Here is a 14,408-nt window from a genome sequence, read left to right on the forward strand (position 1 = left end):
AAGTCCTTAATATTGAAAGAATCAGACTGCATGTGTCCTTCTGCCATCGGGACCGTCTGCTCGCTCGTACAAGAGGACCAGTGGAATTGCCGCGTAGCCAGGCGGTCACCGCACAGCCGCTGATGTTCTGCCAGCACACAATCAAGATGCCTGCTCCAGATTGTCCCAGTGTAAACAAAGCAGGGCGGGATTCCCCTTCAGCAAATTGCATACCTTGTTAATCTGACGGGATTATCCTTTTCAACTGACAGCTGCCAGGCTGGCTAACTGAGGAACACAACAATTAAATGTTTTTGGAAGAAAACAATCCGAAAAAACAAAGATCAAAAACACAAAGCCAAACAGCGCTTCATGACGGTATTATTTGTTCCTCAAAGTTGTCATTATCTATCATTCTGTAACCTCCTCCATATGATTGTATTGTTGAATCCACATCATGTATTTGTGGTTATCTGGTGCTCTTTTTGACTTGGTGAATTTCTAACTGCCTCTCTCGTGAAAAACAGCACACCCGTAAAATGTCTAAAAGCCCCAAACACTGTTGATCGTAAATATAAGAAAACTTCTTCTGTTTCAACACTTTAAAATGTTAAAGTATGAAGAAAAAATCACAGGGACTGTGTGTGCAATACTTTGTTCCAAATTTCCCAACAGCCATTGCAGCTTGTGTAAAACAAATACCTTTCTAAGTCTTAATGTCTAAATGTGTTTTTCATGATTGATTTTAATGTTCTCCTTAAATCTTGCTGCACATTCTTTTCAAATTCCTCCCCGGGAAAGAAAATGAAATTATGCAGATATTTTGTCTTTTTTGTTGACAGAGCATTAATGATCACAGCAACCATAAAGTACTGAATTGTCACTTGCGTGATACTGAAAACAACACTATTCAGGAAACCCACGCAAACAAAAAGAGCGTCCAGGCACAAGTGGAGCCGTTCTTTGGCAAGTTAAGGATACGGACCAAACAATGGTGACATGCAGGAAATGAATACTTAAGCTGAAATAGCCCCCATGTGTACCGCTCTTTTGCAGATCTTACAATATTTACTACAGCGTTTGATAGTGAAACCCCAGCTCGCACCTGGCTGCAGAGTTCAAACAAAAGGCACCATATGCAAACATATACCAAAACTATTTTGATATGCTACAGCACCATAAAACGCACAAAGCCTTGTATTCCTCACTTCAATTGGGTCAAAGCCTTTTGCTGCTGATAGTACTTCATGGAAACATCAGGTTTAAGACCGGTTTTATCAGCGCAGGTGTTCCAAAGCCCTTTGGCGGAGTGTGTGAGGTCTTTCTACCTTGTAAAAACAAAGTTTAGGTGTTAAACCAACTATTAAGATTTTAGATTGAGTTATTGTTCAAACTAGACCCAACATATTAAGGGGGACATTTCAAGGAGGGGGGTGGGGGATTCAAGTTGGAACGGCGGATGGGTTTTCTATGAGAGAATGAAGACAAACACGATTTTATTTTGCTGCTGTTTTTCATCATCTGACACGGCTCTGAACTTTGTTTTTATCTGCCACCAGGAAATCTCCGGCACAAAAATGCAGAACCAGAATTTAAAGTTAACTCTCCCTTCTGACCTTTGACTTCTTTCCATTCTTGTGATGCAACTGTCTTCCAGTAAATCCAGCTTGAGTGCTCACAGGCCAAACAAGGAGCTGGGCATTCCTGTGAATCTGGGAGTTCAGGCGGATGGGACAACTGCCCCCACAAACATGACTTTGTCTGTGTGCGTGTTTGCTCACGTGAAACAGGCCCGGGCTTCGCTGATCAGCAGGAAAAAGCCTGTGTGGCTGACTCAATTCCCCTGACCAACGCCTCTGGGTAATCTGTGGTCCGACAAAAGATAAATGGAGAGTTGCCCGTGTTTACGTTGACTTTGGTCGGAATCCTACGGCTTACTCATTCAGTTCATCCAGATTTGTGTAAAGAAACTGGACGTACACGACAAAGAACGGATTTATGGACAATGAGTAAAGCAGCTCTAGTACAGTCAGACTTGATTCATCATCATGTGTGTTGTATTTTTACCAGTTTCCCCATGAAACTGGGCCACAGATCATTCACGGCTTCCTGCTGCGAGATTTCAGTGTTGGAAAGCCACGCACGCACACGCACACACACACACACACACACACACACACACACACACACACACACACACACACACACACACACACACACACACACACACACACACACGTGTCCTATTACCTCAACCCCCAGAAGACTGCATGCTGGGAGGAATTCTCCACAGTGCCTTCTGACCTGGGAAAGTATTGAGGGTTGAATAGAACCAAAGAATGAATATTGCAGGTTATTTTCCAAAGTCTCAACTTGAAATTCACACATTAAGTTAAAAGTGGTGGACGTCAATGATTCCATTTGAAGATTTGTACGATTTGAAGATTTCTAACTTTCTTGCCCTCATGTAGTATGGTCAAAACAGAAAGTAACAAAAAAGCTGCACCACTTTCATCAAATGTATCAAAGTTTGAGATAGCTCCTAACTCAGCCTGATCTCCAAAACCTGTTCGTAAAAATGTAGACGAAAATCTTGAAGATACAAATTCGTAGTGATACATACTAAATAAATACGGACTGCAACTGATGACGTCACCCTATTCAAAGTGAATGGGGACCTGCACCCCGTAAACACACTTCGTGAAGTCTAACGATGTAAAATAAACGTGTTATGATTTTTACCGAGAAATCAAAATCAAAAATCCAACATGGCGGAGAGACGTTCACTCAAGGGGCGTGGTTAACCACCGCCAGTTAGTATGTATTGTAACGAATTTCGATCTCAAATATTTTGTATACATTTTTACGAACAGGTTTTGGAGATCACGATGCCTAATTCAGGAACTACACCTGTGACTATATATATCTAAACATATAGAGTATAACTACTTTTTAAAAATGATGAATCATTTTATATTATGTTTTACTGTATATCTTTAAAGTCAAACATTTTAGTTTGGATTTTTGTGTTTTTTAAATGATGTTAAAATGTTTAAATAAAACTTCCGCTGTGCTGACATTGAAGTTGCATGAATCATATTGACTCAAAGCTCCAATCGAATGTCTGCCTCACTTTCCTTTGCACGCTAAGGTCCAATATCATGGCAGCCCACTGAAAGGGAAAGAAAACAAATCCTTTAACCGCCATCAAGGTGCTTTTTTGATACATACCGTAGTAGCTCCCATATCAACAAACGGGCCCATTGAAGTATTGTGGTGGTTGAACATGATGTGACACACGGCCTTAAGGGCAAAGGAAACAACAAAGGGGTTTTAGATATCAGTCGCTTTAATTAGCTTTGCGCTGATGAACTCATCCAGTGTGGTGAACTCAAATGTGGAGAGATCATAAGCGTTGGGGGGGACTCGGCATGCTGGGACCTGCGTTTTCACTCATTGACATAAGATCGAATGAAAAGTGTTAATTGGTGCACATTATCTCAAGTTGACCCGAGGAAACTCAGCAGAGTGCAGTGCAGTACCATTTAATGATAAGTCAGTATGTTGTTCACTCATAGCCTTTCTACAGGGACATTTCAATTAACTGTCACGCTATGGGTACAGGATGTGGCGGTGCACTGTTTTCTTTATCTGTGACTTTATGGCTTTGAGATCATCATCTTACAAGTGGCATTGCAGCAGTATGCACACGAAAGGTCATGTTCATTCAAAAGAATTATCAGACCGTTAACACGTAGATAAATTATTAGTTTAATCAATCTAAGCCACAGAGAACAGGAATATTTCTTGTTTTCGGCATAAATAAAACAAACAAAAAAATAAGCAGCACAAATGAAGTCTTTGTTGTTGTCGTTCATTGCTCTGTAGTATCAATGATTTCTCTGAGCTACAGCATGTAGGTGGTATTCAGTGTGTGTGAGCCAAGAGGTACGGAAATAATCAATCTGGAGTTATTGCCAGAAATGCGGTAATAAAAAGCTGGGGGAGGGGCGGGAGCCAAAAAACAACGCAGATAAAATATGGCTCAGAGGGAAACTGTGGCGGGAGGGAGGGGCGTGGCTCGGGCTGAGATAAGTGGCACCTTTGGGTGGTACTCGTTGGATAACTGCTCATATTTCAACACATTTCTAGCCCTAAAATCTATCATGCAGCAATAAAAACTATTTCAGTCAGGATGAGGGAGCAAGCTGCCTGAACTGGGAATCTCTACACAACAATTAATGTTACGATGCAGTCTTACATGTGGCTTCAAGAGGTGGAAATAATAATACATCATTTTAATGCAACACAACAAAAATAAGTATTGTTTTCAGGTGAAGATAGGAATAATGAACCGGATCCGATAATCACAAGTAAAATGTAAACACAATTATCTAGATAGGCACTTTTATGGAATTAACAGCATGTAAGTAAACCGCAGTGATACAAAAATAAACGTGATAGAGATCGTTCTGTTGGCAACATTTCCATGACAAATAAACAAGCTTGATTAATTCGATACGCCTTCCAGAGTTAGACGGTGGAGATAGTTTTGTCAAACCTTTTCTCCGGACAGGAGGAAACAACAGAAACAGTAATAAGTAACATGTCATGTGACTACAAGGACACAGCTAGTAGGTCACCTTTACAATGCACCGCACAACGTCGATCGTGGCAAGGTTCATATCGGGCTTATTGTGTACTTTCTAACTTTTATGCAACAACCCGTGGTCTCCATTTGTTTAAAGAAAGACATTTATATTGAATGGTGACTGAGCTACTACGGAAACACTCTGAAGACACTTGGAAATGTGTGCGCTGACCTCTATCTATGAAGAATCTGTGACAGATGAACAGACATACAAAACTAGTTTCACATTTATTGCAAAATATCAAAAACCTTTTCAATGGTCATATGTGTGAAACCTTGGAACTTGTGTGTGTGTTCATTCGATTGAACACAGTTGTTGACAGTGTTGATCAAGAGAAGAGAACACACAGAGTTGAATTTGTTTGATTATCTGCTCAGTGGTAGTGAACATGAAAAAAGAAGTGCCGAGCTGCATCTTTCTTTGGAAAACACCCCGTATCAATTAATATAATGCTACATAAATGTGAAAACAACCTACTATGGTGCATTTCACTCTTCTACTGGAAAAAAAGTGAATCAATCAATTATTTTTAGTGGAAAATATTTCCCCGGAGTAGTATTCTCCAGACAAATGTGTATTTTTAAAATGCATGGTTTAAATATTTAAATAGGTGTTTTTTTGGAGAAATTGGTCCTTCTAGATATGTCACCTTGATACCTACATTAATTTCAGTAAGTAGCCAAACAATCTCCGTTCGCCCCATTTTGATCCGGATCCATCTGTTGTCTTGACAACGCAGCACGGAATCTCTTCACCGAGGCCTCAATCACATGTTTTAAAGTCCTTTCCTGAGTGTGATCACAAAAGAAGACTCCTGCAATAGAATAAATGCTTTGATTAGGAGCTAAAGAGGATGTTAAGTTGAAACTAAAACTAGGCAGAAAAGTTTAGCTGCAGAGCTCCAGTTTCGGGCCCACTTTTACCATCAGACCATTTCCAGTTTCGAGCTTGGGAACGTCGGAAATTGTGCAGCCAAAGATGATGCGATAACATGCGTTCATTAGTTTTGAAAACCCACACAATAACAGTACAACTTTAAAGCAATAAATCTTCTTCAACAATACTCTGCTAAAACAAGGGGAAAAGGTCATTTAGTAGTTACAGCTGTTAAAATATCAAGATTGTAATCTTTACCATAGTGTTGATAACGATGCATTGGACAGAAGAACTACTGCAGTTTAAAAAAACAACTAGTCCTGAACTCTAAATGTTACTGAAGTAAAAGCACAGAAGTATTATCAGAAAAATCTACTTATATGTTCAAAAGTAGTAGGCAGAATGGTTTCTTATGTGTTATATTAATGCAAGTTAGTGTTTGTTTTGTTTAAATTACTAACAAACACCTTTTCAATCATTTCAATGTTGAATGTCATCAATATAATTTAATTAAATGTACTTACATGTTACATGCTATTATTCAATGGACAACATATATATATATATATATATATATATATATATATATATATATATGCTCAGCAGGGTACCGTTAAAGAAAACACTGCCCAATAATACAAGAATGTAATTAATGGATTTCAACCACAATGGGGCCTGGTTATTGAGACGGGTCCCACCAATGGAGGAGTCCATTCTCGGAACGCTCCAGTGGGACATTATTGAATCTAGTTTCTAAAGACAACACACTGATAAAGAGTTGTACCTACATCAGCGCAAACCATGCCGTACCAAAGTTTGGTGGTGAAAACAATATTGGACCAAACTCGACATTCTTTCGGGGAAGAACAAAACCTTGTTGTTGAAATGTGCTATACAGAAGAAATTGCCTTGCCTTGCTCAGAGTCTAGTGTCAACAGCTGGAAAGTGTTGATGTAAAAATGACAGAGGGTCATAGCTAAATATATTAATGAGACAATGTTGTTTCTTGTCATTGTAAAAAGAAGAAGTAACATTTCAAAGAAGAAAGTAACCAATGAGCAGCCTTTGAATCACATGTTTCCATCCGGGACGACAGCAAAAGGAATTAAGTCATATCTGGCATGACATTACAGAAATCTAAGAGAATAAAAAAACAACTGCTCATATTTATTTCATGTTAGCTGTTGAATTTTTCATTCCTTCTCTTTTCTCTGAAGGCCGACTGACTTCTATACAGAATTTCTCAAGCTGAGCCAATTTTGCTTAATCCGACTAAATTAGATCACACCCTTGGTTTTCCTTTTGTGAGTGAATTAACGTGAACTTTGGTGCTCAATTAAAAGGCAAATCCAGAGTGATGCAAGTGATTCCTACCAGGTGTGGCCTTTCACTAGAGAGGAGAGGAGCTTTTGCAGAAAAGCCAGAGAGAGGCTGAGCGACAGAGTGCACTCATTCAACTAAAACTAAACAAACTAAACTAAAGCACAACCGAGGAGTTAGTTGCTGTTACTTACACAGATACCACAGCACTCACTCACTGCAGAGCTTACTTCTTCTTCCCGCCTATTGACATATTTTCAGTTTTTTTCTTCTGTGCCTCCTTCAACAAAAGACACACCTTTAAATTAGCCACTGGTTTAAAATGTGGGTGTGTGTATGTATTTGTGTGTCCAACCCCACCCATGCCACACAAATATCACAACTGTAGCTCGTAATTGTCTTCATTCCTTCCTCTCAAAGACACAATAGCTGTGGGAAGAATGTCTTCAGCCGGAAGTATTTCTGCAATTGTTTTGGCTTCTCTTCCCGAGAGACGCTAATACGTCAACTTCACCATCAACTTACTCACTCGGGTTACAGAGTGTCTGTTGACTATCAACAGTTTGTGTAATCCGATATATTTTGAAAATAGTACGGTTCAACATGAAGTTATATGGGTTCTAACAAAGTTCCCTGGTGCCGATGAGAAGAGGGATTGCAGTGGAAAAGGTTCTACCTCTGTCATGGCATCATCAATCTGTTTCAGCTCCTCGTAGTGGTCCCGCGAGTCTCTCAGAGGTTGAACCATAATCTCCTCAATCTGAGGAAAAAGCTGTTGGGAAGTGAAAGTGAGAGCGTTCTGTGGTCAGTGTGGGTCTCGGTGGAGGAGCACATCTGCACACGCACGTGGTCTCACCTTCATGACAGTCTCGAACATTGGGATGAGGACAAACTTGATGAACCCGATCTGAGCGGTGGGTTTGGTGACTTTATCTCTGTCCATGAAGGGAGCCACAGGGAGGCCCTCAGACTTCTCCCTGTCACTCTGTTAGGCACACAGGTGGAAATATAACCATTCGGCGAATGCTCACGACGAGCCACAACGTTCTATCGCCTTGATGGGTTCAGATATGAGATTCTAGGGTCGTGGGAGCGGTTTGGTTGAGGTCACCTGCATGAAATACTCCTCTAATAAGCAGTCCACCCATGGCTCAGCTACCTCAGTTGGCCTCACTTCATTGGAAATGTCACAGCACTTGATCAAAACCATCTTCAGCTGAAAACACACACACACACACACACACATACACCAAAAAATACAAGATAACGAAGGCTATACGTCATCAAGACGCATACAGCATCTACAGCACTGTACACTTTTCCATTTAGCCGTCGCTGATCACAACACGCTCTACAGATGAAAGGCCTTCTTATGTTGAGGTCTTGCATGATCGGTACAGTAATACGGCTTACGTCAGGTGGTGTTGCAACGGATATACGTACACACGTCACATGCTCTTCATTGGTAAAGTCAAAGTTGTCCGCTTTTTGCTTGAAGGAGTCGAGTATCTCCCCGTGTCTCGCCATGTCGGTGGCAAGGATGAGGGTGATAATTGCCTGGGAATATAAGACCAAAAGTTACTTTTATTCAGATTTAAAATCCAAATTGTATTAGTATTATGTTAATATGTGAAAAGACAGTAAGATTAAGACCAGGCTCAACGTGCTTTTCTTAAACTTTCATCTCACCTGTCGGATCTGTTTGTATGCCTCGGGATCGACATTTGCAAAAATATTGCACTCCGGGAGAGAGAGGATCTGGAAGGCCACGGCACAGTGATGGTTCTCCAGCGGAGATATGTCGTTGTACCGGACTGCTAGCTCTGTGCGGGCATTGATTTGGTACCTTGTGGATGGATAACACGGGTGAATGGATAGACTGATAGTCTATAATGAAGCTTCGCTGATAAGAGAGGCCCTCGTTTTCCCAAAACTCATCAAAACAACACACTGATCTGTTTTCATACCTGAACTCTTTCCATGCTGAACTAGTTTCACAGTACATTGAAAATAGTGTTGTGCAGAGGATGTCAAAACACGCCTGGGTCAATGAGCCTCTGCGGTGCTGTATCTGTTCACACATCTACAGACAGCATAGGGATTCTTACGTGTTGTTGTAGCCAGGGTGGTCCAGGTCATGACACACTGCCGCCGTCATTAGAATGCCCATATCTGTGAGAGTCAGCTTTTCCTGGACAACAGTGTGAATTAGCGCTTTAAGTTCAAATTGTCCCTGAAAACAGTTGTTCTGGAAATTCATCGGATAGTATTTCAAGCTAAATACGACTACTAAAAAGTGGTGCTCAAATGTTCAGAATTCAACCCTGTAACGAACACGCACACAAGCGCGCACCGTACCTGTAGGTTGCAGAGGTTAATCATGCCATACATCATCTGACTGACGCAAAAGCAGTGGCGAAAGTTGTGGAAAGGATTACTACGGTAGTTCTCCTGAATGGCCAACTGGAAGACAAGAACATGAATTATTAAGCCACAGACGCCAAAATCACGCATTTTTTATTTATCTCCAGCTTTGAAGAATTTAAGAATTATTTTGTTGCCTGTGTAGGGACACTTATGTCACTCTTAGCAACACGTCTGCCTTTTTAAGCCCAAGCTTATTGGGAATCCGCGCCACGTGCTCGGCATCATACAGTACATCCATGTGCTTGCTTATCCTTTACTCTACCAGCCAGCGCTTGAGTGTGATGGGGTTCATGTTGAATTCCTTCACCAGTCCCAAGTCATGGTACATATACTCCAAACAACTTAGCATCTGGAGCCACGCAGAAAGATAAAAGACATTCACAAATGAGTCACTTGACCAACGGGGGAAAAGAGAAGCCTGATTGAGTTGTGGAGCGGCGGTGTCAACAAACCTCGTTATGTTCCCAGTGCCAGACGTCGAATGTCGGCTTCTTGAGCGCCTCGATGGTCTCCTGAGACAGCGTGTACTGTGTATGCCAAATAAAAGGCCGTCAGAACTTCAAAAGAGGCTGTGAATAGTCATGAAGTTAGCAATTTTCCGGTAGTATTTATCCCAGCGGACGTACTTTTGGGTAATTGGGGACGTCTCGTCTAGGCGTGACCTTCTTCCCATCGTCAAAGTTGTATTTGCACGGACAGTTTACTCTGAGTTTAAAAAGAAAGTTAAAAAAAAAAAAATGTTTTAATCTTTTGACGTGATTTTGGTTTCTCTTGACATGAGTAATATGTTGTGACTATCTTCCCTTCACCTGCCACCACCTCTTGAAGTCATCTCATCTCGCAGCTTTCTCAGATCATTTTTACACTTCTCAATCTCCACCACCTTCAAGCCCTCCACTGAAACAAGATGAGAGGAACAATTGCAGCTGCATCTCATGTTTTATTCACATCACAGTATTGTATTAAAGTGGGATTTTCTGGGGGATCATTCTATTTAAACTATCTACTCCACTTACATTCCACTCTCTTCTCCAGCATCGCTAGCCTGTTGGTGACCTCCGACTTCAACTCGTTAATGCGAAAGGCCCTGTAGGGGGAAACGATAGAAAACGAGGAGAGGCTGACAAGCATTTCAGATGGTTCATTGGTCATAAGCATAAAATAAAACGGGAATGGCAACGGGAACATGAAATAGTTAATAATCATTGACAGTCCCTGGTGTCAGGTATGTGTGTGATGTATGTCTGAAGGTGGAGAAGAGAAGGCTTCAGCCTCAACATAACATGAACGGCCGAGACGTTTACCTGCTGAACTGATCGGCCACCTGGGACAACACGTTCTGAAACATGTCCTCCTTCTCTGCAGACATGAACACACTCCTCATAAATCATCAAGAAAGCAGCCACCTTGTCAATATTGGTATTTTCAAGCTCATTAATACTCTCACAGTGGATGTGTTGGTGATGCATGAATGCACGTATGTGTCAGTCAGAGTAAAAGGATAATATAAAGCTGTTGTAGCTGTACCTCCAATTTGTCCAGTAGACAGTGGGACAACTTTGTACAGAGAGCTGCGAGGCAATCAGAGGACAAACGGTAATTTCTAAATCTTTGCATTGGTTTAACTTATTTTCGCTTTGCAAATATTTACAGCTGGTGAAGTTTAGCACAAGACGAATTCACTGTAGAGTATAAATATGTTTGGTCACTGTAGATTTAGAAGAAGATAACTAAATAATTTCTATACAAATACAAAGCGATGATGCTGGTGTGTTACTTGGGAGAGTTGGTGGGCATGGTGGGATCTATGGAGACCAAAGCTCCCTCTGGGTCCATCAACATGATGGCAGTGTTCCTGCGGTAAAGACAAAAACAGAAGAAATGTTTTATTCTCACAAAAAGATTAACAATGTGTTACCTATGTGATGAGGATCTCGCTTTGATTATGTATTACTATCTCCTTTTGATTCGCATGGCTGATGTGGTATGTATATTCTATGCAAGTGATCTTTGTGTGACAGTGGCGGTTTTACTGTATAATAATCTTTCTGTTTTGCATGATATTTTTGGGGTTACATGGGATGTTTCTAAGATGTTCAAGTATGCCCAGAGCCACAGGAAGTGATGTGGTTGGCAGGTAAAAAAACAAATGAGCAAAGCAAACAACACACCTGGGGATGTTAGATGAGGAACACAGAAGCTCCTTAATGTCACATGGGCTGCAGTGCCCACTGAACACCACCTGTGAGGTAAACACATTTTGTGTTAATTCACTACATGATGGAAGTGATGGGAGAAGGCCGTTACATTGGATAAATGTCATTTGTTACTATATTATTATGTTGCATTATATTAAAACACCTTCAACCCACCACAATGCATCTATTAAAGGCAAAGGCAAGGGCAAAGGTTAAAAGCACACCTGCACACAGGCTGCTGCTGTGGTTTTCCTAAAAGGCCTCAGTGTTCCTACGGGGTAGGGAAGGTTCTCAAATTTCACGGGTTTTTCAGTCAACCTAATCACACGGGAACGTAAAATAAGGGTCCGCTCAGTTTATGGTTGAGTAAGGTCAATTACAGGCAGACCCGAGAGAGAGAGAGGGAAGGACAGCTGTAGTGTGAGGGTTCACAGAGCTGCAGCACCATTCCTACCCTTCAACATGTCCAGCTCACAGGACATAGCACAGCAGATGTGTAGAGATTGTAACATTTTTAAAAGATAGGGTTGATAGGCAAGACCGCATGAGCTCACAAACGCTGTGCAAAAAAAGCTGTGATCCTCCGTCTGGAAGGGAGCAGGTGTTGAAGACAGACATTCAGTCTCAGGCCGTGGACTCGGTGCTCTTGAGAAGACATGTGTCATCAGCAGCTTTCTACTTGAACTCGGCATCACCAGATCGACACGTGTATCTCAGCTTGTTTGATTCTAAAAGCATGTGTCACGACTGCTTAAATGATCCCTGAGCTGTTTTCTCATTCTGACTGAAAAATAAAACTTGAAATAGGCATTTTATTCTTTAATACTGTAATTGACGCTTCAAATTAAATAAGGGAAGAAAAGCCGTTAAGAAGAAGTGTGTGCTTCTGTCAGTAACACCTGTTAGGCTATCTGCATCCTAATCTAATCTCCCCCTTAGGAGACGGGAGCCACTGGGAATTCTTGCGAATATGAAGTGCATTTTCAACTGCCTTAATTAAATTTGTTCAAGGTTTATTTCAGAAAAACACCATTATTAAATGATTGATAGCTGAAGAGTTAAATAGACATAAATACGTTACTTTAGTGGATGAGTCCCAACTTTCGATTGTCAAATCAATTCAATTGAAAATTAATTTTAATTATTTAATTCCTTGTTTTCGTGTTTACTGTGAATATAGTTTAGCAACAACCTTTTTTTTTGTCTTATAAAATCTTTTTGTGGGTCCATTCATTATAAATCCCATCTAGCATATTAAATAATTTGCCAAAAAAAAGACACCTAACCTTAAAATGAAAATACAGGCCATTTCACACAGCAGAATAATGCCTTCCCGCAATGTGTATAGTCACATTATATCTATAAAAAACAGGATCAAAAAATACATCAAAAATTCAACCTGCATTGGACTCACCTTTTGCACTTTCCCATCCACATCCAGGTAAATGGTTTTAGGGGCATAGGAGGAGGAGCTGGAGCCCATGTTAACCTCCCTCTCCTCTCTCACACACCTGCAAAGATTCTGGCCCAACCTGGTGAGTCAAAAGAAAAACAAATAATTGGAGAACGTACATTTCTTACTTTCATAAGCATATAGCTGATACTGACACTATAAGTAATGATAAGAAAAACATCAGCAACAAGAGAGCATGCATAATAATAATAATACGATTAAAAAAAAAACCCAAAAGATTAAAAAAATGGAGGTATGTAACAACAAATCATTACTGTGGAAAATGTATAAAACAAGATGAATAAACGGGTCATTCTCATCTCGTACCCTCCCAATTCACAGCCAAATGTTTTTTTACATTGCAATCAATTAGTGAAATTGTTCTTTTTCAATAAAAAACAAAACCCTTCAAAATATCGCAGTCAGATTAATTGCCAAAAGCAGCAGCACTCACAGTGTCAGCGATGCAGCTTCCCCTGTGGAGACCGAAGGTCCTAGATGCTGAGGATGCACCTAAATCACATGCAGACACACAAACACACACATGCAAAGGGAGAGCTATGGGACGGAGAGAGAGGTGCTGAGTGACGGAGAAGGCGAGAAAGGGTATGTGTGAGGGAGCCAGAGAGCTATGGAGTACAACGAGTATCGCTGGCACTCTAACTGGTTGCCAGGGTACAGTCACTATGGGGAAAAAAAGACAACCCTACTGTCTTAACTGATGCAGGTTTTTTACCTGCTCTGGTTCTTTTCATCCTCACAATTTGCTGTCTCTCTTAGGAAAAAAAACATGGTTTTATCTGACACTGAGCAACCTGGCAAGATTATTTTATTTTAATAATTTTATTTTGAACCGGCACCCAGTGAATGCACAAAATGCTGTTTAGAGCACTCAGCGATATATATATATATATATTTTTATATAGAAATTACATCTCATCAGTGAGACCCAACAGTCCTAATTTCAAGTAAGGCCTTATTTTTTTCTTTATGTAATTTGTTGCATGTATTTGGGCATTTGTTTTGTTAACTACATCCCTGCGGACAGTTATGGGTTTGGTTCACTTGTTGGTTTGTCTTTCAGGAGGATTGTGAAAAAAACACGTCCGCAATTTTGAAGAGATTCGTGGTCAGGGTTTACTGTGGGACTTGGAAGAACCCATTACATTTTTTGTCGGATATGCATTAATGGAGGTTTGTGCTCTCTGAGCAACCTTCTAGTTTGATACCCATTTCAATTTATTTTCTGTTGGTGTGTGTTAAAGTTCACAGACCACTCATCTCCTCCAATGATGTCCACTCCAGGTCTTGCAGATGGTTTTGTCAGACGAGATCAGCAGAACACTCATTTTTATTTTTAGCAGCAATTTCTAAATGGTCAAGTTGAGAACAAGGATTGTCTGGTTAATCCTTTAATTAAAGTGTTATGACACTTACTTAAGTTATTCAATTTGGATTTGGAAAATATCCATAAGGAATAAAAGGGAAGACATCTCAGGCTGA

General features: G+C 40.6%; 1 protein-coding gene across 2 annotated transcripts; it reads right to left on the reverse strand.

Annotated features, from left to right (window-relative positions):
- Positions 1-3,734: 3,734 nt before the first annotated feature.
- Positions 3,735-13,496, reverse strand: pde9ac (phosphodiesterase 9ac). 2 transcript variants are annotated; one of them, XM_040191231.2, is made up of 20 exons: positions 13,360-13,496; positions 12,867-12,984; positions 11,426-11,496; positions 11,032-11,109; positions 10,782-10,825; positions 10,559-10,613; positions 10,271-10,341; positions 10,064-10,151; positions 9,881-9,959; positions 9,707-9,781; positions 9,517-9,603; positions 9,186-9,290; positions 8,936-9,018; positions 8,517-8,673; positions 8,271-8,384; positions 7,939-8,043; positions 7,684-7,812; positions 7,504-7,599; positions 7,022-7,107; positions 3,735-5,445 (listed from the first exon to the last, which is right to left on the reverse strand). In XM_040191231.2, exons 2-19 carry the CDS (start codon positions 12,933-12,935, stop codon positions 7,054-7,056), a joined length of 1,560 nt encoding a protein of 519 aa, XP_040047165.1. In that variant the 5' UTR covers positions 12,936-12,984; positions 13,360-13,496; the 3' UTR covers positions 3,735-5,445; positions 7,022-7,053. The 2 variants fall into 2 exon arrangements, with proteins under 2 accessions (XP_040047165.1, XP_077954396.1); XM_078098270.1 differs by lacking the exon at positions 7,022-7,107.
- Positions 13,497-14,408: the final 912 nt, after the last annotated feature.

Source organism: Gasterosteus aculeatus, chromosome 1 (assembly GCF_964276395.1).
Source record: "Gasterosteus aculeatus chromosome 1, fGasAcu3.hap1.1, whole genome shotgun sequence".
NCBI lineage: Eukaryota > Metazoa > Chordata > Actinopteri > Perciformes > Gasterosteidae > Gasterosteus > Gasterosteus aculeatus.